Source organism: Dermochelys coriacea, chromosome 14 (genome assembly GCF_009764565.3).
Source record: "Dermochelys coriacea isolate rDerCor1 chromosome 14, rDerCor1.pri.v4, whole genome shotgun sequence".
Lineage (NCBI taxonomy): Eukaryota > Metazoa > Chordata > Testudines > Dermochelyidae > Dermochelys > Dermochelys coriacea.
This window is the reverse complement of record NC_050081.1, coordinates 2,574,798-2,600,578: the sequence shown is the minus strand read 5'-3', so window position 1 is coordinate 2,600,578 and position 25,781 is coordinate 2,574,798. Positions and strand designations below refer to the sequence as shown.

General features: G+C 40.8%; 1 protein-coding gene across 7 annotated transcripts in view; it reads right to left on the bottom strand.

Annotated features, from left to right (window-relative positions):
- The window catches only part of RPTOR (regulatory associated protein of MTOR complex 1), a 323,167-nt gene that overhangs the window by 105,414 nt on the left and 191,972 nt on the right, over window positions 1-25,781 (bottom strand). For all 7 annotated transcript variants that reach the window (XM_043496352.1, XM_043496353.1, XM_038371215.2 and 4 more), the window contains 4 exons: window positions 15,863-15,938; window positions 9,916-10,017; window positions 6,059-6,142; window positions 3,988-4,098 (listed from right to left, as the gene is read on the bottom strand). In XM_043496352.1, coding sequence (XP_043352287.1) covers window positions 3,988-4,098; window positions 6,059-6,142; window positions 9,916-10,017; window positions 15,863-15,938 — 373 coding nt within the window. The remainder of the gene's footprint in view (window positions 1-3,987; window positions 4,099-6,058; window positions 6,143-9,915; window positions 10,018-15,862; window positions 15,939-25,781) is intronic.

Here is a 25,781-nt window from a genome sequence, read left to right as displayed (position 1 = left end):
AGAGCAGCATACACCCGCATTCACCTTTGCCTGTTTTCACTCAGGCTAATTCTATTCACTGCTCATGAGAAAACCAAAACTGTAATAAAAACTTAGCAGCAGAGTCTGCTCTCCAGAGGACAAGGCAAAAAACACTGAGAGGAACCAGAGGCAGGAAAAGAGTCTCAGGTACTACACCCCACCAGCAAAAACAAACATGATTAAGCGATTAGTTTGACTCTAGCTGCTCATGTCAATGTAATAATTTTCTGAAAGTAAAGAAGGATGCACATACAGGCAAAAATAGATGAAGAAAACAGTATTGATCAAATTAGAACCAGGAGAAAGCAGGTTAAATAAAAATAGATAATATAAATATTAATAATAAAAATCAGATTTTTAAAATTTTGAAGTAAAATATTTTTCTTTTTAAAATAAAGCTATTTAAAATTAAATTTCAAATTCTAAAAACCCATATTAAAGTATAAACTTACTATAATCTATTGAATCATTTAAACTAAAAAATAATATTAAAGCAGCACCTTTGCTGCTAGAATCTTCAATAAGCCATACCACTGAACTGGTGGAAGTAATTGCTAAGAACCTGTAGAGCCAGAGTTTGTTGAAGTGCTAAACCAGCTTTTGACAGCAGTAGTCTCCTCTGCAGGTTCAAAGAGACTATTTTCGTCATTTCAGTTTATTCAATTAGATCAATTCAATAACTGGTTCATTTAAAGTTGAGAAACTGACTGGGAGTTGAAAAAGCAATAAAGCTTGTTTTCCTCTACCAATCAATGAATAAAAATTAGATGAGAGAGGATGAGATCTACTAGTTCTAAAATCGTGAAGTTGACCATAATCAATCAGTTCAAAATACTAACTACAGATAGTTTTAAATGGAAGACATGTTTTGATAAACTTTTTCTTGCTTATGTACCCAGCACACTTAAGTAGTTATATTTAACTAATAAAAATTTTAAAATGCTGTTTTTGTGCATTTTAACTGAATTCCAAATTCCAGTCAAATACAGCTTGACACAAATCATAAGCAAAAAAATTAACCACCTAGTAAATGAGAAATGCATCATTTACCATTTTATATCATAAAGAATGTAAAAATGTATGTTCAGCTTTATAATTGCTTAAATAAATATTTACAGATAGAGTATATGCACCTGGTTAGCAAAAGAGGTGCCATATTTAGGCTACATTTTAGTTGAAAATCAACATGTTTTAAGAATTTCCAACTAATGAGAATCAACCTTTCTTTAAGAAAATCACTAAAAAGTACAAATGAAAAAACAAGATTAAAATTTATTATTTAAATCCAAGTTTACTGTTTTCTGATTTAAATCATCATTGAAATTGGTGATTTAAATCATTTTGAGAACTTTGATTTAAATCAATCCACTCCAGAGGAAGCTTCTCTGGGAAAGTGTTTGAAAATAGGAGCCATGGCTTTTGCCTGTGGTCGATGTAACACCCACCTTTGTAAAAAAAAACAGTTCCAGTTAGAAATGTGGCCAATAGGAGAATATTCTCATGGCTTGCCCACTCACTCATGCACACTCCTGCTGTACTCTAACACTGTAGCAGTAGTGATTCAGTGCAGTCTAATTAATCTTTCAATCAACACAATGAAAAACAGCCTTTCATGACTGCCTTCAGCATCTGAGAATACTTTCATTTATATTCTCAGGGCATTTTGCAGTAGTCATTTCCATTATAAATCTTATAAAATTGCTATCCCTGAAAGCACTACACTCACATAGGAGAGTGCTCCTCACAGCCAAAATACTACACCACACACTGCTGTATCTATTGACTAAGAGCCACATTACCCCGCCCCTTTTGTCCCTTTCATTTCTGGATCCTGCAGATACTGGTCTTGTACGACATATTTTTCAGTTTTATCCTTAGAGAGATGAGGGTGAAAAATGGGGCTGAGGGGAAGATAAATGTACTATAAAGTTACAGGGATTTTAATATTTATTGCAGGCATAATCATTCCACAGTCTTTTGATCCTCTTAACAAGCCAAAGATGTCTCATCAAGCGCATTTGGGCAAGTCTCTGCCCAGTCCAGGCTGGAAGGATGATTCTAGGCTTATTTTTAAAACTGTTCATGAAATCAGTGAGCATTTCCTCTGATAAGCAGGACAATCCCTTCATGGGCATGTTTGTTTCTATTGTGGTGCATGCTAATTAAGTTGATTGTACAATATCCCTATTATGTATTGTACTGGTCTCTGGGGCTGAAGCTTCAGCCATGGAGGAGCATGCATCAAAACTAAGCTTTTCAATATGAGCTTTAAGATTAATAATTTTCATTTTCTTTGCCATTCAAAAGCCTCTTAAGATGTTAACTAAAATATATTTATAAACTAAACATGACAGTGCTCGATCAAGAGAGAAAGAATTCTAACAAATCCAATATCGTTTCTTATGCTACAAACAAGAGAAAAGATCATGAAAATACACAACATTAAAACAGGAAGACTCCAATTTTAAAAAGCAATTTTCAATTTTACGACAACTAATAACTGCACCTGCAATTAACTGTAGGTGTCAAACCAGGAAACTACATGTACCACTGCAAATTTCCAGCTGCAATTAATTAACTGTTTGAATATTTGTACCAAAAAATATAGTCTTCATTAAGGCCATGTTCAAAAATCATGATCCCAGTTTTAAACCTTGTCCTAAAGGATGCCAAGGAGGTACCAGTGTGTGTCATGAGAGGGAGAAGTCCAGAATCACGGGCATTGTGGAAACAACTCAGTGTCCTATCCATTCTGAACTCTTCAGCACTTCCAAGCCCACAATGTCAGTGGTCATTGCAACTGAGAGAACAAGACCAGATTAGATTTAGAGCAACACTGGAAACTAAACTCTCCAAAGACCTAGTTTTGCTCTATTTCTAGGATGGTTTTAGAGATGCTGATAATCACCATGGTTTTAAGATGAGTTTGGAGACTGTTCTTGCCCGGGGGAGGCACAGCCTGACCAAATGTTCTAAATCAGTTTAGCAAACAGAGCATGAGCCCCCAGTATGGGCTAGGCCACTGTAACAGACATTACATATAGGCTATGCTATACAGGCACTACACGTGTAGCTATACACCACAGTGACAGGCTGCGTTCACCCTTGTCACTCTGTACGTAGCTACATGCAGCAGCAAAAGGCTCTGGCCGTAGGGAAAGGCTCTGGCAGCAAGGAGCTGCTGGAGCCTTTCCCCAACGCTGGAGCCTTTCCCCGCTGCCTCCCCCATGAGAGAGCCTTTCCCTGCTGGTGGAGCTTTCCATTATGGCAGAGAAAGGCCGCAGCAGTGGGGAGGCAGCAGGACACTGGATTTCTAAAAACAGCAGTGTAGACATAGGAGCACTGCTTTGGCAGGAAGAGAACTGTGTAGAGTACATATCCTGGAGGTTCAGGTGTACAGAGCACTTTACTCTTCTGACCTAAGGTATGCCTCACTGTCTACACTACTACTTCGACCCGTGCTAGCTGGACATGCAGTGTCTGCACTCTACAAGCAGTCATTAAGTGCTGACGTACCACAGAACTTCGGTCACCCTTATACAAAAAGAAGCATGATTGAAAAATGGAATTTCTTCCAATTACAGTGAGATTTCAGCATGAATGAGGGATAAATTGAGAGAAGAGTCATTTCACTTCCTGCAGATGGGAATAACTTGCTTAATGAGCTGGTGATCTCTTGCAAAAAGTCCAGTGAATGGGCAGGTAGCCAAATGAGCCATTTCAAATCAGACTTATCACTGCATGAATGGGGATTTCACATTCAGAAATTCTCAGCACGTAGCTCTAATGCACTAGTGACTTTGTAGGTGGGAACTCCTACTAAATGAATACATTGTTTTTAAATCCAGCCTCCCGCATTTCATTGTACTGTCTGCCTCTAACTTTAAAGCAATTGGCTAAGGAAGATAATAATAAAGGATGTTACTGGAAACAAATAAAGAGCAGTAATGGTTCAAGATTACTCACACTGTCAACTGCAAGAATTTTGGCCCAGATGAAGACAAGAAGTGGTCTCAGTTCCCGAGCTGAACTCTGAAGCAGCTTCAGCACATAAGGGAAAATGCCAACAGAGAGAGCCTGGGGAGAAAGGTAGAACAGCAAATTACTATAAGTCTCCAAGATCCACTGCAGGAGGAGAGCTGGACAGTTGTCAGAATTGCACCCTTTACATAGAAGCTACATATTTATGGCACATATGGGAAATATGGTAAAAATGAGTATCAGACATGTAGAGTAAAGAGGGGACTCCTGTGTAGTTATTTATCTCTGATTTTATTCCTGGATGTCCCCAGATATTTGGCCCACTGAGATGAAGAGTTAATTTAGCACCAGCTTTTATTCGTTACAGCATGTGATTCTTCACGGCTCACGATGTGCCACTTCCCTCCCTCAGATGGGGCAATTTGCTCCCACAAGTAAACAGATTGCAAAAGCTCATTAATTACAGTCCTTCCACTGAAAATCATACATGCCTCCCACACTCAGAGAGGCTTTTAAATAAGCAACTTGTATGGTAATAGCATGCAGGAGGACAGACAGCTAGTTACATTGTTTAGCATTTCACCATTACTGAGTAGTCACTATAGATAGTCTATACAAGTGCAGTGCAAAATAAACCTGAAGGGAAGAATTCTGTTCCCTACTCCAGCACCTATATGCTACACCAGTGATGTATAAGGGCTGTAAACAGCCCACAGGGGGCAAGACAGAATCCTCCCATCACAGACACTGCACTGCCATAGGCCACGCACGGTATAAAGCTAGAGAAGGAGGCCCCAGGGATGTAGCACACACTGCTATGGTGAGTCTGGCTTATAATGCAGGCCATAGGGGCACAAGGGAAGCTACAGTAATTTCGAGTCAGCCCCATGAATTGCTCATGTTTTGGCCCCCACCACAGCTTGAAATCCAGAGAGTTTAAAGTCACCTTTGACCCCCTCCTTCCTAGAGCTACGGCTTCTGTGCTATGCTTCCGGAAGGCGCAGAACAGAATCTGATTTAAGTGGTGTGGGAGCAGGTCTGGGAGGAGGATGAAAGAGAAAAATCTGTGAAGGTCCCATCACAGGACTTCTTCATTCCCTGCTGTCAGAGTCTCACCAGTACCCTCTGTTAACAGAAGGCACCTGAAATAATTTACATTTGTATTTCAAGTGACACTCCTGTCCCATTCATATTTATTACCCACACTGTGCTAGGCATTTTCCAAATGCAGCTGTCTGTGCCCTAGACAGCTCACACAATCTAAAAAGACCCAATGGATGAAGGACGAGGCAAAAGAGATACAGCACACAAGTCAAGTGACCAGGGGGATGATAGATAACTGGCTAATTCCATGTTTAATTTAGTTTATATGACATTTTATAAACCATCCCAGCCGTTCTAGCCATTTTTAATTCTTACTTTGTTAATGAAAATATTTTTATATATTTAAAAAATTAATTAACTATCCCCAAACTGCTCCTTGCCCAGCTATAGCTAGTTCATACCAAGCCCAGCTGTTTGACCTTCTCCCTCAATCCAAGCTGCCATTCTCTCAAGTGCCCCAGGCATAAAGGACAGGTGAAACAAATATGTCTGATTCCATAACTTCCTGGGGGAGAACTGGTTTATTAGCAAAAAGAAATGCTCATGACTGTTACTTGGGTTCAGAGACTTCATTTCATCTGGGTAATTATTTTCATAGATCTCATATGCCCATTAGATGCTGTCTGTGTCTCCACATGCACTTTTATTCAGAAGCCATCACTATTCATAATCTCAGCTGGCAGAGAAGGAGCAAACCATGAACAATGTGGACTAAAGATGATGTGGGCTAAATATAAAGGACTCTCAGCAGCTTCCAAATCCTGCTTAAGCTCTGGCAACCTGATTTATGTTGACCTCAAGGCCATCTGACTGTTGTCAAGATACTGATCCATGCTCCAAACTCAGGGCATATTTTCCATATCCTGCATTCATAAATCATCCTTCAGACTGTATTGTCTACACTGAAAAAAAATCATTCCCTTTCAAAGGGCCAGTGCAACATTGTACTCACCAAGCTAACTGCCCAGGGACCCAGGTCCAGAAATCTTCCCAACAAGTCAAGAGCTCGCAGCCGATGCACCTGGCTCAGCAACACCTGCAGAAAGAGGGGAAAACAAAGATTAATGCCATGAAAGGAAAGTCTTATAACAGCCAGGCAAGTATAACAAGATCTCACAGAGGCTCCCCATTCAGACACATCGGCCTTGTCTAAGTTTTAATTTCAAACTTGTGAATAATGTTGAAAGGCAAGAGAGCTGACTGGCTGGAGTCTTGTCCCATCAGTGCTATTTGGGTAACAGCCATCTCCTAATGAAGCAATGCTCCCCTCTGAAAAGTTTTATGCAGACATATGCAAATGTTTTTTCTTGGAATGCAGTTTGTTTCCCAACTCTAGGTAAGTGTGGTTTCTGACACTCATCCCATCTGCTCAAATCTCTCTCAGGCACAGAAGCAACGATCCAGCACAGGCCTGCTAGAAGCAGCCATTCTGGCTGTGAAATGTTCTCTCCTGATTTACAGAGGGAAGAAAGGAGACAAAGCAGGAGCAGGATGGCATCCAGTGGAAGTGTTCAGGATAAGCAGTAAGCCCACTCTCCCATTACCCAAAACAACTCGGAAGCAGACATAAGGTTTTGCTTTCCTTGGCAAATGGATGTAAGAGACTAAGGATTTAAGCCAGGGGGTCACATTAAGTCTTCAATAAAAATCTCATTAAAACAGAATCTGATGCCAATAATGAGTAATTCTGCTGGCTTACATTTAGTGTTGTGTGAAATATGCACAGACAGACCTCCAGTTATGAATCTCTTTACCAGATGTAAGATTTTGGAATGCAATGCTTAATCCTCTGTTTAAAACGAATAATATCCCCAATATGGATCATGGCAGAAGCTCCCTGATTTTGGCTCCACAATTTGCCCCCTCACTCCCCCGCATTATTTGGTGGTCTTCCATTTTGTGAGGCTACAGAGAGCATACTGACTTTTCAACTCTCAATAATGCTCCAATCCCAAAATAGGTCAAAAGAGAAAGGACTTCGGTCATCACACCCTACCTGGCATCTGTCTACACCATAAAACCTCGATATAATTTGGCACAATTAGCAGTGTGCTCAGAAGAGGCCTGGCATTAGTAATAGGGAGCGCTGTTTTAGACAGTAGCAGAGATTAGAGGGGTGGGGCAGGACAGGACTGAAAATAAGAGAGGGTGGGGCAGGCTAGATATAAGGTGCATTAGCAGAGAAAGCTGCAAGCAGATATGCTGTGCATATTATTCCCTTTCATAAGAATTAAATAAATCCACAAATTCTGTCAAAGACAGTAAAAAAATTAGATGTAATTTTAAACAGGTTTCTAAATGAGCATACAAATGTATCTTACTGCTGTTAATATCACAGAAGCATGTATAAAATAAAATATCTCCAAGATTTAATTAAACTTGCAATTCATTATCTGAGAAAAGTATCTGGGTTTCCTTTACGCACATCCACTTTCCTGAAGCAAAGCGACACAATGACCTGAAGACAAAAGTGATATGGACACAAGAGCCATGTGACAATAATGATATGAGCTTAAAAGAAACCAGGAGGGAGATGTTGCGATAAGAACTGCATCTTCATACCAGCTGCACCAGAGTAATCTCTCCATTCCCTAAAAGGATACAACATTATTTCTAACCAGAAGAGGAGGGCTGCAGGGGCAGTTGGAGGTCTGGATTACGAATCAGTTTGGTTTGTTAGATCAAACAACTACACATAACTCTCAATCGCTGTCCAGCAACAGAGAGCCCTGCTCAAGGTTAGAAGCAAGCAGCATTTTCAAATCTGGAGCACCAAGCCTATAAGGAGGGAAGTGGATCTGAAAAAACCAAGGAAGCCTGAGCATGCAAATTGCAGCAATGCTTAGGCATGGGAGGATAATTCATGGATAATGGGGTCCAGGCTTTAACATTAAAGCTCCACAGTAATGTAGGATAGAAGAAATCAGGTCAATGCGGCAGCGCAGCTGCCATTATTACAGGGCAACACTGCACGAAACAAAAACTCGCTCTGCATCTCCTATTTACCTCAATGGTGCAAGTATTCATCCTGTCCATCTGCACTCTCACAGCCTGGAAAAGAAGTGCCTCAGCAAGGATTAAGAATCTACTGCTCAGGCTTGTTTCAGACTCTCAGACTGAATGAGCTATCTTTTCTCTTTGTAAAGTTCTCCTCTTGCTTTTCTCTGAATCAGAAATCTGGCTTTGTCAGATCTTCCCCCGAGAGAGCAGTGATTCTAAATGGACTGCAATTTTTATAAGTCAATAAAAGACCATTTACAAAAGGACTGTTTTCCTGTCCTCGGAAGAACCAGGTTTCACATGTCTGGCACCATGCCTGTGGCACTCACATGTCCCTCTCTCCGGGGATACATTCGCAGCAAATGTACCTCTTTAGGCCACAGGGGTGCAGTCCAGTAGACACAAGATCTACGCAACACGGCATTCAAGAGGGGGTTGAAATGTGCACCTTTCCCCCTCCCAATCGTTCACTGACACATCACAACTCAAACAACAATCCCCGTTTATAAAGCAGTGTGTGAACAAATTTACTCTCCATACATAGCAATGTTTTAATATTTATACTGGCCATGTTGCTCTACTCTAGTCTCACCCTTTGAGGTGATGGAAGCATAGTCCTGAACCAGGTGAGATCTCAATACTGTTGCAAGATTAATTACCAGAAGAGCTTCCTAGTGCCAACTAATTCAGTGGAAGGCAGTGGACATAATGCATAATGCCTGCTTCCATTGCAGTCACAGAGATAAACAGCACATCTCCTTTTCCAACTTATCTCAGCCTCTGGAGGCTCAGAAAAATTAAGATTTGGTCTCAAAAAGATTAATGGTACTGTCTGTCATGGGGCACATTAGTGGCTGTCAGAGGGAAGGTGAATCTTTTCCAATTATGGGGATGGAAAACAGATGTCCTTGGACATATGGAAGACTAGGACCCCATTCCTTTGAGTGGGAGGGAATCTATATATTTCTACCTAAGGGAAAGGTGACCAAAGCTGCCTTGATGAGGGTTTATGAGCATGCATCTGGGGGTGTAGGTGGGCATTCTGCCTTCGCTCCCCAGGAAACTTGGTTTCAGATGAGACCCTAGGCTTCCCCAGAGTTCACTCTGAAACTATTTTTTTCCCTTTCTGTAGATGAACTCAGAGCATCCCAGGGAGATAGCAAGGAGTGCAGAGGTGCAGCAGTGGCCTTCTGAGCCTCATGCCCCTGCTGCTTCCCAATACACCTGCAGGGTGATACTTTGAACACTCTCCTGTAATTGTACCAGACCCCTGTTTCCCTGTCAGGGGACAGATACAGGAACCATTCATTAGTCACTCAGACTGCAGCAGCGCCCACTTTGCAAATCTAGAAAGAAGACAATGTCCCTGCCTCCCAGAGCTAGCAGGTATGATGGGAAGATAAGGGAGGAAGCAGGACAGCAAGTGCACCATTCTTTGAAAAAGCTTTGCTGATTCACAGCTGAATAGGAGAGGTCGAGGGAGCTTGATGCTGTTGAAGTGCCACTAGACTACAGCAAGAATTTATGCTTATCTGAAGGTGTACTGGGGAGGGAGGGGGAGGAAACGGGACAAAGAAGGAAGACAAATGTGTCCCTTTTATCAGCAAAGGTCTAGCAAACACACAATCAGATTCAATCAGTCCTGAATGAGCCCACATAATTTATGTACCCAAACACCATCTGGCTGAGAGCATAGCACTAGGCAGGCAGGGAAAGACATGCACGTAAACACATACTCATGAGTGCCCATGAGTCTCTGCAGTGCCAGCTCACTTAACTCACTACCTGGCCCGTGCCAAGGCGACTCACCTGCAGAACTATTGGAAGCTGTTCTGGCGGGTTCCGGTTCTCCACGCCCATTGTTAGCCACACCTGGAATGCTGTCAGCTGCTCAGCAAAAAATGGGCTGTGCTGTTGGAACGAGAATAGGGAAGTGAGTTTTGCACTGTCCTCTTTATGAGGGTGTGCACCTGTGTGATGTTTGTCTGCCCCTAGATCAAGCGAGACTGCAGGCTTTGGCATCAATTAACCAGAATTGTGTGTTGTTCCCAACAGCTATTCCTTTCAATTAAGGCACATAACTACTAACAAGGATTTCTCAAACACTGATCTCGTGCACCCTCACAAAGCACAGGAAATATGCCAGCCTCCCCTGATATAAACATTTGTTTTAAAAAAGGGCAGGGGAAAAGGAAGAATAAGGTGGGGGAAGAAGATCTCGAGTAAAAAGCTTTTTTGGAAAATATGAACATGGTTTTCCACATGCAGAGTAGAGAGAACAGCAGGTAATTTATCTTCCTGTAGAGGCAGTTCCACTTATTTAATGCATGGCTCTGCCTTTGCCAAGTCCAAGGTAAAAAATAAGCGAGTAAGAATGAAAAAGACATAAACCCCTGTCTCATGCTCCCTGGACTGCCTTACAGCTCCTCTGAAAAAGGCTGGTGATTCAAAGATGCAGTTTTGGGGTTTTATGGAGGGTTTCCCTTTATATAAAAAATTCATTCCCTCACATCCACTGATCTTGGTGGCGAGTGGCAGCGTATCTAAGGGCTTCAAGTCTGCAAACAACTATTTATAATAATGAATTCCTTGATTCAATGGGTAAGATAGTAGCAATGTAGGGAAATAAGCCTAGAACTGACTTGCGGAGTACTACAGAATGGAATCCAAGAGGAGATGCTATTATGGGGAAAAAAGGATGAAAACACTGCTCAGCACTTGGAAAACATTTGAGATTACTGTACACAGGTACAACCTAAATAAAGGAATCTGGAATTAATCACATTTGGTGGATAATTTGTGCAGAGCAGCAACATCTAAAAAAATGTAGGGGAGTTTTCTCTAAATCTGAGATATTCATACACTGGGTTAAAAACAATAACAATGGCTGTGTTCTGATAGAAAACTACTCAAAGGGACCACAGAGTTAAAGAGAGTTAATAGAACAACTGCTTTATGTTCTGACAGTTATTCCACAGTTACACTGCCCTTTTCAAGCATTTGTAGTGAGAACTGTGCTGGTCTCCAGCAGCCTAGACACAAGGGGAATGGTATGAAGGATAACCAAAAAAAGAGCAGTGGAAGTGCTAAATACTCCGAGTAGCAAAAAGTGTTACTCTGGTGGTCCTATAAACAGGGTGACCGCCCAGGCGTCCCTATAGATCAACAACAGAAATGCACAGTATACTCACAGTCTGAGATTTGCCATTTTTGTGGCATATTAGACTGAGATTATTGGTGCCTGTTTCAGATTGCAATGTGTGTCTGTGTACAGAATATAAAGTGAGAAGCAAAGAGACAGTACATTTACACTGACTGCTTTATGAATGAGGTTAGGAACTATGCATCACAAGAGGCAAAGAAGTAAATGAGTTAGACACTTTTAAATTCCTCTTTATAAATCACCTTTCTACACCACACACCCTTCCTAAAGGAGAATAGATGTGGGAGGCAGTCCACCCTACAATTTCAGACAACTCCTTTGATCTAAACCTATAATCCTATTGTGTGCTCGGAGTAACCCATCACAAAGTGCAGGAGCATCTCATGGCTGCTGGAGAATCTCATTCAGTTCAGATCAGTGCACACTTAGTTTTAGAAAGTGGAGACACGGGAAGTGGCATTTCCTCATTGTAAAGTGCTTTCAGATCTTCAGGTGGAAAATGCTATACAGGGTAAGTGCAGGGTATTTATCAGTTTGTACTTGATAGTTGTGAGTGGGATAGGCTTAAAGGGCAAGTTCATCTTGACACTCATGGATTTTCAATACTCTTAATTTCTCTTTGCAGGGGAAATCAGTCATTTGTCTGGGATTTAATTCTAATCCCTGTGGGACCAGGAAGATGTAAAGCATTAGCACAAAATGCATTGCCATTTAACTCAGCAGTGACACTAAGGGGTTCATGACAACTTGCCAGTCAACATGGCAGGATCCCCTGCTCTAGATTCTCTTGAAAGAACTATTCCTTTTATCTTATGTCACATAAGGCTTGCAATACAAATGGGCTGTGAGAAAGGGCCAGCTATAGGACACATCATCTTCCAGAATAGAACTCCATTGGGAAAAAGAATCTTCAAAGCACATTCAAGTGCACATGCACACACAACTCCAACGTGCTTCTTCCCTGTAAGAATGCGCCTAGACTACAGGCTCCTCCCAAGGAGATAACCCTGTTTTTCCAGTTTCGACTAGAGAAGAATACTCAGAAGTCAGTGACTTATGTTTTTTATAATATACTTTTGAAACAAAACAGCCCTGAAGAAGAGATTATCAATTATTTTATCCAGAGCTGGACTGGAAACTAAACCTGCAGTGGCCAAAAAGACCAGAGTACAAATGGTAGCTCAGTAATCCTCTGACTCTCACTAGAGCATTTGACATCTGAGACTCTGATTGCTGTTTCTGCCAGCCCTGTTATGAACAGACTGATCAACCTTAATAAAAAACTTACCCCCGCTCTGCATTAAACAACAATTTCTTATAGGATTAGCATTGGCTGGCAGCAGCTAACCTTGTCGCAAAGGTTGGAGGGCAGAATGTTTATTTAGAAAACAAGGGATGGATCAAGGATGTTCAACTGTCTTTCCATTTCAATCATTTGTCAAAGTTTCGCAATAGAAAGCTAAGCCCCTTCCACCCCCTCCCAAATTGAAAAAATAAGCTTCATCTTCTTTATGTCTGTTTGACTAAGCAACGTCCTCCTTCCTCTTGCAACCTATACAGTCAGCCTTGACCACATCAGACATAAAACACGGCATTGACTGGAGCTTGGAGGATGACTTGTTTTCACTTCTGATTGTCTTGCTTAGGTTGTAAAGTGAATAGAGAGTTTGCTGGCTTCTTATCTAGTCCCTGGTGGATATTTATCTCATCTCATTCCTGAAACATGCCCACTCTTCACTGTAACTCAGCCCAACTAGCAGGCAGTTTTCAGAAGCCCAGGACTGCCACAGCGGCATATTATGTGCACTAACAGAGCAGTGTCACAGAACTCCAATAGCAGGGGACACTGCAGGCCAGAATGCGGGCAATTACATTTATTGCTATTTTAGAATACAGAGTATGTATAGAAAAGAGAAGGGGATTAAAGGGTGGGTGAGCATTTACCAGCTTCATCCCCAAAAGAGCCAAAGTGTTTGTGCTGCATTCAGGCACTTGTATACAACTTCAGCCAGTAAACCTACTGAGAAAATACAGTTTGATACTATGCATGGAATGCAAGGGCATTACTGTAAAAACTGGTTTTATTCCACGTGTGTGTGGAAGGCTGAAATCCAAATGTAAACTAAAAGTTATACCCCCACACCCTGGATACTTAGTATCATTCAAGACCCATATCCTAGGACACATTTGAGGATATACTCTGGAATCTATTCAAACTGGCTGTCCTGAAAGTCAAACTACCTGCAATAGGGCTAGGCAAAGATTTCTCTTCTGATTGTTTGTTTCAACTTTAACGGCCATTTAGTTTGCATAGGAATAGCTAGTTTAAAACCACACAAATGTGCATATTGTCATCAGAGTTGCTCTCTCTGAACCAGCTCAATCACAAAAGGAGACTAGCAAATGCAGTACTTTATTCTCATAAATCTACACTGGGCTCTCAGCCAGTCACTGTAATGGATCTGGATGCACTGAAGATCAGATCCTGCTATACCTACTGAGATACAGCTTTGCTATGTAGCTATATTGCTTTTCTTATAAACTTACATTAGGATCCTATCCCTAGAAAAAAGCCTTGCAGCTTGTCTCCCATTTATCTCTGTCCACAACACTTCAACTTTCATCCAGGCCTGTTTCTTCTGTCTTGATTACAGCAATCTCCAGGCATTTCTGCACTGCAATAAAACACTGCAGCAGACCTAAGACCTCTGACTAGGTCTCTGGGTCTTGGACTGCAGGGCTATAAAACTGCAGAGTGGCTGTTTGGGCTTGAGCTGGAGCCCAGGCTCTGAGACGCCCAAACATCTACACTACAATTTTATAGCCCCAAAGCCTGTGCTTCGTGAGCCCAAGTCAGGTGACGTGAGCCAGCCACGGGGGTTTTGTTGCAGTACAGACATATCCACCTTCTCTCTGGCCTTTCTGACAGCAACCTGCTCCCTCTCAGGTCCAGTCAAACTGCTGCGGAGATAATCTTCTGTGAAAATTACCAAAGGTACCACCATTCCACTCTGAGAAGCTTACAGTCAAGAGAGACTGACAATACATAATATTGTATGATAAATCCATTGTTTCATGTTCTCTGTGTGTGTATATAAATCTCTCCTCTGTTTTTTCCACCAAATGCATCCGATGAAGTGAGCTGTAGCTCACAAAAGCTTATGCTCTAATAAATTTGTTAGTCTCTAAGGTGCCACAAGTACTCCTTTTCTTTTTGCGAATACAGACTAACACGGCTGCTACTCTGAAAACTGACAATACAGAAACACATTGGGAATCTCAGAGTGAGGTATAAATTTATCAGTGCTTCTTCAGATTTGTTTTTAAACATGGATGACAACAACTTATCACTAATCAAAAATTAAATTTATCAATTCATCATCTAAAAATTATGAAATTAGGAGTAAGCAGGGAATTTAGGTAGAACTATTTCAAACAATGGGTCAGATTGATTAAATAAGTTTTTGGGAAAGGTAATTGAAACAGAGCATGAACAAGTAAAAAACACCTACATCTGTTCCTGGAAAAGGAGGAGATAAATCAGATGAGAAAGAAAACTGGAGTTAAGAGCAAACAAAAGTGTTAGCTGGGAAAGACGGGGTTTTCCTTTTGTCAGAGTCTCTTATGTTCTTGGAGTTGAAAACTGCCATAGGTACATCAAAAACCCAAATAATCCCATATAGGAAACGCATATTTACTTTCCTCCAGTGACTATAATGGAATTTCATCCTTGAGTCTATCAGAACGTTACGACCAATCAGACTGTAATAGTCATTATTAAAAGGTTTCCATTCAGGAGGCATCAGAGGATCATCAAAAGAAACCCATCCCATCTAAAGAAATATGGTCCTAATTTTATGTTAAAACATTCAGGCACTTTGCTGCTTGAGATAAGTGAAAGGGCAACAACAAATGTAGTGAATCTCATTAATGAGACCACTTTTACTAAGTCACCTCTTGTTTTAAAGAAATGGTGTAAAGTACCCCGAAACTTACCAAGTACGACTTTGCTCCGTATTATCTGAAGATACCTCCATTAAACAATTCATTTTTGCAGGTTTCTACATGGTTATTAAAAATGATTGAATTGTAAAAATCACAGTGGTGTGCTGTATTAATAGAAAGCTCACTTTACTGAGTTTTCTGAAATGCCAGAGGCCAGACCTAGAATCTACGAGTTTCTGCCAGTAAGAATTTCTTCCTCCCCACCAATTTTTAAACTAATAAAAACTGGCATTGAACAGAAGAAACCCTCACCCCGACTTAATTATGACATCTCACTAAGAAAGAATTCTAAAGTATATGTGCACATATCACTCCATATGCCTGTACAAGCAAGGTCTCTGAATTCAAGTGCATTCACTCATTCAGAAATGTTATCGGCTAATGAAAGGTTTTAAACTGACCCTAATCCTACGCCTCTAAATGAGATGATTGGTAGTTTATGATCTCCCAGGAAATGTAAGCTCCACCCAGTCCTAGTTCCTTGGCGCAAGAATTCAAGACTTAGTAAAAAAGGAGATTTCATAGGGCTGGAACATTGACTAATGGCTTAAACTGGACACAGAATATTTCAATGCCTCAGTAACTTACCCGGAATGCAGTTCCTTCCTCTATGATTGTTGGTAATTGGGAAAGGCAAATATCAACTGCGAGGTCCCAAGCTTGCCTGGAGAAACAAGTGAGAGACAGGTCATCCTGGGATATGAGTATATAATACTGGGAGAAGTCTGAACAGCTGATTATTAGAGGATGGACAACCTATAGATACACCAAACTGTCTTAGTTAATATGCAATAGCTCTTCAGTTCTCAGGAAGCCAGTTCGTACTTATGCAAAGTGGTGACATCAGCCCTAGTCCAGAATCACAACACACCATACAATCTCAGTAAGCATATTATTTCTATACAAAGACTAAATTCCCTCTAATCTAAAAGGGAGGCAGATGTATTTGATGTTCTACTTTTTTGCCCATGTGTTTATACGGCACAACAGGTGTATTTTTATAAACTGAAAAAATAACTTAATCCTGGACTGACTGTAAATTGGTAGAAGGAACTTCTTACATTACAACTCCTCTGCTCGGTGAGACCTGTAGTTAGTTGGCACACTTCTACCACAATTCAAAGGTAACAAAAACATGGAACTCCCACTGGCATTAATGGAGTCTGGCATCTTGTTGCTCATGTGTGACACTGTATGACTGCCACTTAGTACTTACATGGTTTGGCAGACACAAAACTCTTCATGAAATGTTGATATTAACTATCTACTTAACTAGAAAACGAGCCTGTGCCTGCTCTCGTTTGAACAGGAACAGCCACTTTTTAAAATGAACTTTGATGTTCTCTTTTCTGTCTTATTAATATCCACAGCTTCAACATGACCCATAACCCTCAAGCACACACTTTTAAGGTGCTGAGTAAGTCCTTTTGAAGATTAGCTTCCAGTCTATTAGGCATGCTAATATGATTCATCAATTACTCCTGTTGACTCCTGCGAGTCCCAACTCACTGATACACTGACAGGGTCATGATAAAGCTTCTCTTCAGAATTCTAGACTTGGAAATTCTGTCAGAACATGTACTGTTGAAGGGTGGCCTTATCTGCATTAATCCTACTCTGATCTGAGTTTTGCATGGCTACCTTGTTTAAGGAGATTTGTTGTACACAAATCAGACACATTTGTGCTGGTGATATGTATACAATAAGCCAAGGAAAAACATAGGGAAATTGCTGAAAGATCTTAGGGCTCATTCTTGTTAAGTTCTACACTGTAACAGAAGTTTTATGGGGGGAGGGACTCGGAAATCTACCAGAAGTGACTAATTATCAAGCAACTGCTCAAAAGACATCCAGTTTTTTTTGGGGTATGTAACAGAAGGGAAATTAATGCCCTTGAAATGAGGCAAGTTACTCAGGCAAGAGGTAAGTCAGCACTGGACAAACTGCCAGGATGCCTGACACTAACACCATCCTTGGCAAAGTGCTGATTTCACAAGTTTTTCATATTTTCATAGTGTTTAAGGCCAGAAGGGACCACTAGATCATCTGCTCTGACCTCCCACATATCACTCAGATATCCCTATATTAATCCCAATTACTTTAATTAGACTAAAGCATTTCAGTCCTACAGAGACCACACTGTTGTGTGTCACAGGCAGAGGACAGAAGAGGCCAATGCCTGAGACCCCTGAAATGACAAGGAATTGATTAGGTGAGACAAACCCAGAGGACCCTAGTCGAGAAAGGCTCCATGCCGCAGAGGAAGGTGTAAACCCCCTAAAGTCTTTGCTATTTTAACCTGGAGGAAATTCCCAGGCAAGCAGTTTGATCCTGAGAATGTAAGCAAGACACATCAGCCAGACATTTAGGAAAGAGGATTCTCTGTACCACTTCAGAGCACTGATCCATCCCATCTCCAGCTGTGGTCAATCTCTGATGCTTCAGAGTAAGGCACCACCCAAATACATTTGAAAAATTGTGCCTCAAGGGAAAAATTCCTTCCTGACACCTGCAGGCAACTGGCTGAAGCCCTGAAGCATGGGATTTGATTATATTTATCTTATTGCAAAGCTTCAAGTCTTATGAGCATGTTAAGGGCAACGTAGGCAGTCATGTTCTTCCAAAGGCCTACGAAGGAAGAGGACAAACAGGAAGATTCACAGATTCTAAGGCTAGCTGCCCCAATGTGCACAGGTCATAAAATTTCTCCCAGAAGCTGGATTAAAGCATACGTTTTAGAAAGATTTCTAATCTCATTTTAAAGACTTCAAGGAAAGGCAAGTCGACCAATTCCCCTGATAAGCTGTTCCAATGTTTTATCACCCTCACTGCTAGGAAATTGCATCTTATTTCATGGTTGAATTTGTCTAACTTCAGCTTCCACCCACTGGATTTGTTACACCTTTAACGGTAAGATTGAAAAGCCCCACCCCCACCCCACTCAATGTCTTTTTCACATGTAATTCCTAGACACAGTGGTCAAGTCACCTCTTTGTCTTCTCTTCAATAAATTGAATAAATTGAGTTCCTCACACTCCACACTGCAAAAGCTAATCCAAGGATTGCATTAGTCTTTTCATCACAGAATTCCACTGTGAGCTCATGTTGAGGTGATTATCTACCTAAGTCGCTGGTTTCCAGTACACAGTCTCCCATCCTGTAAGTAATAACCTCATTCTTTGTTCCTAGATGTACTTTCTTGCATATGGCTGTATTAACATACATTTTGTTGGATTGTGACCATTTAACCAGGTGATTCAGATCATGAATTAACCTGTCCTCATTATTTACTTGACCACCAATCGTTGTGTCATCTGCAAACTTTGCCAATGATTTTATATCGTCTAGCTTGTTGATAACAATATAAAATAGCATTGGACTAAGCTCCTATTGGACCCTGATAGAAACAGCTCAGCTCACTGATATCCCCCATTAACAACTACATTCTGAGATCTGTGAGCGAGACAGTTTTTAATCCATCTAATGTGTACCCTGTTAGTTCCATATGATTCAAGTTTAATACAAATGTCATGTGGTGCTAAGGGCTTGTCCACTTGGAGGCAGTGTGTAAATCTACAGCCCACTAAGTCACTGTATGGCCCTGCTACCATGGACTAGAAGTTCGCTTTGAAATAGCAGCTTGTCAAAGCACATCACAGAACTTTTCATGCATGGCAGTCTAGTGTGCTGTAAATTTACATCCCAGTTTGCCGCACATTAAGTCTCCGGATGGACAAGCACTTAGTCAAATGCCTTGGAGAAATCTAAGTATACTATGTCAATACCGCTGCCTTTATCAACAAGACCTGTAATCTTGTTAAATTAATGGGTCTGTTTGACAAGACCTACCTGCAGTGAAACCAGGCTGACTGGCATTCATTGTATTTTTAGCCATTAATTCTTTGTTAACAGGATTCCAAATTAATCATTCCATTATTTTACCTGAGATCAACATCAGGTTAGCCAGTCAATAGTTCCTTTGGGCATCCCTTTTATCCTTTTGTAAACATATGTGCAGACCTCTAATTCTTCAGAATTTCCCCAGTACTCCAAGATTTCTTAAAAATTAACATTGGCAGTTGGCTCGGAGAGCCCCTCAGCTAGTTCCTCCTTAAGAGAGGAGACGCTTGGAGTATGTCTACACTGCAAGCAAAGACCTGCAGTGGGCCCACAAGGGGTTGGGTCTCAGATGCTGGACTCCAGCCTGAGCCCGAAAATCTATATTGCAATTTTTAGCTCTGCTGTCCGAGCCCCATGAGCCTGAGCCAGTTGACCTGGGCTCTGAGACTCGGTTGCATATTTTTTTTTTTTTTTTTTTTACTGATGTGTAGACATATTAAGAGGAGCCCTACATAGCGCCTTTGAGATGAACTATGGTTTACTAGATGAGGCTGGAAAGGGTTGGGGGAAGAGAAGCACAACAGTCTGAAATGTGCTGCTTATAGAGGATGCTGTGTAGGTCGTCAGACTGCAGAGGCACAAAACAAAGGGCATGTCTAAGCTACGGGTCCTACAGTGGCACAGGTATGGTACTGCGGCTGTGCCCGATAGCACTGCAGGGTAGATGCTTCCTACTGGGACAGAAGGGGGATTTCTGTCAATGTAGGTAACCCACCACTCCAAGCAGCAGTAGCTAGTGGACGGGAGAATTCATCCGATGACACATCCTTGTATAAGATCAGTTTAACTATGGTGTTCAGGGAGTATGAATTTTTCACACCCTTGAGCATCATAGCCAAGTTGATCTGAATTTTAAGTGTAGACCAGGCCTTATATACTGAGCCCTCGAAGTCATTTCAGGAAAGGAGCACTAATACCTCTATAAAATTTGTCCAGAGCAGCCCTGCAGGGTCAGATTGGAGAGTTTTCAACACTTTATCAGGAAGAACTATACAGCATTTGAAGTCAGATTTCAGCAGATTAAAGTGAAATCTCTTTTTAGTCTTCTAAAAACAGATCATTAAGAATCAATGCAGCCACATCAGCCAATATTATTCAATCTTTCTGAAAAGTGAAATCACCAATATCAAATTTCCATATGGCTGCCTTTCGCAGTCTAGAGAGCTACCGATTAACGTGAATTGCTTCATGGATGCACTCAATCCAACTACTTACAACACCGCCTCTCCCCCCTAAGAACAATGTCTTTGCTGAAACTTTAAAAAAATGCAAACAATACTGTTTGGACTGAAGCCAGCACTGTTTTACTTCCAATTGCCAAAAAGACACCAGCAAGTTATTTTATAATCTTTTACTTGTGTCTTTGTTTAGAGAATGAACCCACTGTGCAGGTAAAAACACATTTCACTAACAGGGCATTGGAGAGGTCCAGAAAAAGAATGATAAAAGGTCATGGTTGATGAAATGTGGGTGGGGAAACCAGAGAATTTAGGTTCTACACCAGGGAGGAAATAAAGACCATAAAGGCAGAGGTAATGACTGAAGGTTTCAGATTACCAGGAGGGACAGGGAAGGCAGGCAAGTTGTAGATACACTCTCTGAACTAATCTTACACCTCAGCACACAAACAGGAAATAAATTGGAGAGCAGCAGGCAGACAGAGATGGGGTCCATTCCCTTCTAAAAATGATTCATGAGAGCCAACCCGGGATAACATTTTCTTCCTTCCTTCCTAGGCGTCTTATGGGGATTTCTGTTCGCAAAGTGCTTTTGAAGATTAGTTTTCACTGTGTTAGGAACAAAAATGGTTGAATAAGAGCTCAGTATTATGTTTTTTCCCCCTTTTATTGCATTTCCTCACTATCCAAATATCTATTCTTGTTTTCAAATGTGCTGAAGCTATGATGCAATAGCTGCAAGGTGGTCTCCTAAAAGAATTGGGCATTACCACATCTATGCATTATTTGACCTGAAAATATTTTAAATTAGATTTCATGTTTTTAGACTCTGTTGCCCCTACTTATTCTTTGAATGAGGTAATTTGATATTGTGCCTCTTAGCAGAGGCAAGTCACCTGCTCTTTACTATATACCATGAAGACTGTGTAGTTGGTTTACTGATTTACTCTTATAGTTTACGTTAAAACAGACCTGAGAGAATTAAATGACTGATGGCCTTTGTAATTGCTGTAGGAGTTAGCTCCCATGTCCACACTGATAAAGATTATAGCAATGTTCAACACAAGAACTAGGCGGGTACTGAGCAGGGATGTTAGGTTTTTCAAACCCATTAGATAAGTTAATTGGTTAGATTTGAGAAGTGACTCAAACTCCTTTCAGAGTAGCAGCCGTGTTAGTTTGTATTCGCAAAAAGAAAAGGAGTACTGGTGGCACCTTAGAGACTAACAAATTTATTAGAGCATAAGCTTTCGTGAGCAACAGCTCACTTCATCGGATGCATTTGGTGGAAAAAAAGTTTTTTATTTTTTTCCACCAAATGCATCCGATGAAGTGAGCTGTTGCTCACGAAAGCTTATGCTCTAATAAATTTGTTAGTCTCTAAGGTGCCACCAGTACTCCTTTTCAAACTCCTTTGGGATACAATATTCCCCTATTTTAATGCCCATTCAGATGCAAAAATGCTAAGTGTGGAATGTACTCCCACATTTCAATCAAAGAAACAAGCAAGTTTTTAGTAAAACTGAGAAGCCCATTTTACATTTTTGGACCATGATTTTCAGCTGTAGCTCAATCCACCACTATTTTTGTGGGCCTGCATTGTGCATCCCAAATGAATCGCACATTCAAATGTTTCTTAGACAGTAAACTCTGAGGGGCAGGGAACGTATTTATCTTTATGTTTGTCTACAGCCCTTCTCCTCAGAACAGAGCCACACTTCAAGGAAGTGGGTAGGAATGGGACTAGGTTAATTTACAGTATCAGTTCCCATGATCTGCTATGGTGCAATCTAATTAAAGAAGTTGGGGTCATTAAAGTTGATGGTTTTCAATAATCTTTTAGAGAGGCAGAAAGAGATGCCCCAGCTTCAAATATTTAGAGGACATACCCCAGTCTTGTCTCTCTTCCAGTGAATTTGGGAAACATGTATTTTTCAGTTTCTCACTTGTCTGACATTCGGCTCAGTTCACTCAGTTGAAAACTATGCCCAACAAGAAAGAGCATTTGTTTTTATGAAACTGGCAATGGAGTGGGGCATGCCTAGGGAAGAAGTCTACCAGGAAAGCAATCCAACCGTACATAACACCTCCATCTTTACTGATCAATCAATCCAACGAGGCACCCTCATTGGAAATACAAAATAAAGCTATTACTCTGAAGGAATGCAGAAACTGGGGAAAACAGCATGACTCTATATCAAAAAATAAACAAGAAAGGACTCCCTGGATTCTGTTATTAACTCTCCCCTCCCTTGAGGGAAGTGCTCATGTATTTTAACTTCAATTTTGTTTAGAAATGTATTATAAACTTTTAAATAATTTATCCTGATCTCTTCCAACTGCCTTTAGTTTGTGTTTTCTGAGTTGCTCCAAAGTTTGGGCTGTTAAGCAGGGAATGGAAAGCAGAGAGCATCTAGCTTTGCTTAAAGACAATTTTATTATGTGAGATAATAAAATGTTCCATGTTGTAAGCCCACAGTAATACTTTACCAACATAAAACAAACACAATTACAGAGACCCACCTCAGTATTTCTTCACCCACATGTACTGTAGTAGTTCACAGATCATGAAGGCAGAACTTATTACATTTAACTTTAATTTTCTGGGCTGAGTCAGTCTGCCTGATGCTTTTAATCCTCACATCTCATTTTTGGGAAAGAATTACAGAAGTCTCTTATGCTTGTGTTCTCTCTCTGTGGAAACAGCTGGTATTAGACTGCATTCCAGCACAGAAAAAAAGCATTGGGCTCCTTCCTTTTGGAAACAGAGTTGATGATTTTCTGCTGAGCCGCTAAAGGCATCTGAGTTTCAGCCATCTGTGCTCTGGGGACTAACACAAATATACTTGATAGAAACATTTCAGTCTGTACCAACTACATGGAACATGTTATTCCCATGTCGAGTTTTTTTTGCAGCTACAACTCAGTAGTATGCCCTATTTGATGGTATTTTCAAATATCAGTCTGAGGTCAGCGGCTCCACCGTGATACTGCGCCTGCTCTAGGGAAGGCAAGAGGGAAGCAGCTCACACATATGTATTTTAAAAAATATTTAGAGCGATAAAATCTTTGGTAAGGATTTGGGTGCTCATGAAAATGAGGGTCTGACAGTGCTAGTTAGAGGCAGCAATGGGCAACCTTCCTCTTGTCAGCCAATGAATCTCAATCCTGACCTCAACCCATGCACTACTATAGCAACTCTGGACCTTTCCTGATCAAACTAGGTGGGTGCCTTTCTGATAGGTACTAGAGACCCTAACAATGAGGTGGAGACCAAAATCCTCATGTTTCTGATTGAAACAAAAATCTGTCCAAGCCTATAAAAAGCTAACACAGAGTAGCCAAATGCCCTCCTAAATCCTTCAGTAATTGTGCTCTTGCTGAGATGTTAAGACTTATCTGTGTTTCAAAAAGAAGAGTCCTTTTTAAATTAATCAGCGAAGAAAACTGCAGACTTGCACCTTTTTAGCAATACTTCCCACAATGTCCAAAGACATTAGAATCTCCCTCCTCACCTATTATTGGGATGTTACATTATGGTTTTCTTTTCAGCTACAATTTCATGCTGCAGCAATATTTCTATTATTATTATTATAAGCACATCTCTGCCACAGCATAATAAAGGTCTCTTGTTTTAATACATGGCCCACATTACACATTAGGAAATTTCCGTCAATTTACTAAGTTATCATGATTACAATTTTCTACTGGTGATTACAATGTATAAACTACAATCCATGGCCATGGACCCATGTGCAGGCAGGACAAAAATGTTTCTTCCTCCCTGCATACACCACAAACAAATACATCTGGGCTCCCTCAGTGAATATTGCTACTACTTGTACCACAGTAGCGCCAACAGGACTCACTCAAGATCAGTGTCCCATTGTGCTTGGCATTGTACAAACACAGTAAGAGAAAGTCCCTGCCCTGAAGAGCTTACAGTTTAAGTCGACAAGAGAGACAGTCTTGGAGTGGTAATAGAGGCACAGAGAAGTTAAGTCACACATTTAGGACCACACAGTGGTCAGTGGCAGAGATGGGGGCACAAGCCAGGTTTCTTAACTATCAAGTTCAGTGCCCTATTGAGTGCATCGTAATACTGGCTGACAGTGGACAAAAACTGGCCTTAGGAAAAAAAAAAAAGGCTTGCTCTATAGCCCAATCTCCTGGTTAGAAGAAGTAATTTATAAGTCAGAAAGCACTAGTCTACAGAATAAATAAAGAGTGCTGATTTAACTGGTCACAGAGAATTTACTTCCAGATGACTAAGATAGAAGACAGAGACACTCATATCTGTAGACACTTCCAATGCCATTGGCAGCCTGATGACTATTTCCAGAAAAGGGTTAATCTATTCAGGATCCTCAAATGATGTGAAAAGTGAGCATGGTATAGAGAAAACCATCAGGCAGAAGCACAGACAAAGATATACACTAAAATATAGGGCAAAATGATCTACATTTAACTTCTAAAAAGGGACAGCCATAATTATTCATGAGATCAAGTGATGCTCAAGTCAAGTGGAAAAACATTTCACAGCATATGCACATTCCTGCGGTGCACTCATAGCGGAGCAGTACACCATCACGATATTTTGTCAACTGCTTTATGGTTTTCTATCAATGTAACTGCAGCAGAAACTGCAGCACTGGATCCAGCTCTATACTGCTAATTGGAAGGAGAAAAGGGGGAAACTTGAGCACCAAACTCTGTTTTTTGTAGCCCATTTCTGTTAAAACCAGGAACCTGATGGAATTACAAGCGGCAGGAGATGTTTTCTGTTCTTTCCACTCTAACACTGATTGTGAGGATGTTTCCAGTAACTGAAGCAGAGTGGCAAGGTGTGGTGCAGGGCATCTTTACGGTACAATTGACCAGCATTTCCCAGAAAGGGGGGAGGAGCAAACAGCATGTGTAAAGTTCAGAATCCATTCAGTATATTTTACTATGATCAGTGAATCACTAAAATTACTTATGTTGTCTGTGTGGAAGATAGCCCCAGAGAACATCCTAGTGATCTAAAAGAGTGCATGAGGAGAGGAGACGGTGTGGAGAAAGAGAAGAAAGTATCTGTGAATCAATATTACTCATGCAGTTCCAAAGCAGACTCCTTTTTACAGCTTGCTTGTGTATCCTGTATCTCCCTATGCACTAACAACAAACAGAAGAAAATTTGATTGTGTTTTACATATAATTGCTATTTCATACTTCCCCAATGAGATTGTTTCATCATGTTTCTTCACATCTGAAATGCAAGATAAATTATAATGTACTTCAGTAGAGCTGGCAGCATTATAGCAATGTAAGTTTTAACAGACAGCTTTCTAAACAATGAAGGCATACGGTAAAGCTATTGCTTCTGTAGCCAGCTAAGTAGTGGGACACAAACAGTGTTTGGCATGGATTCCATCTTTATCCAGTCACTG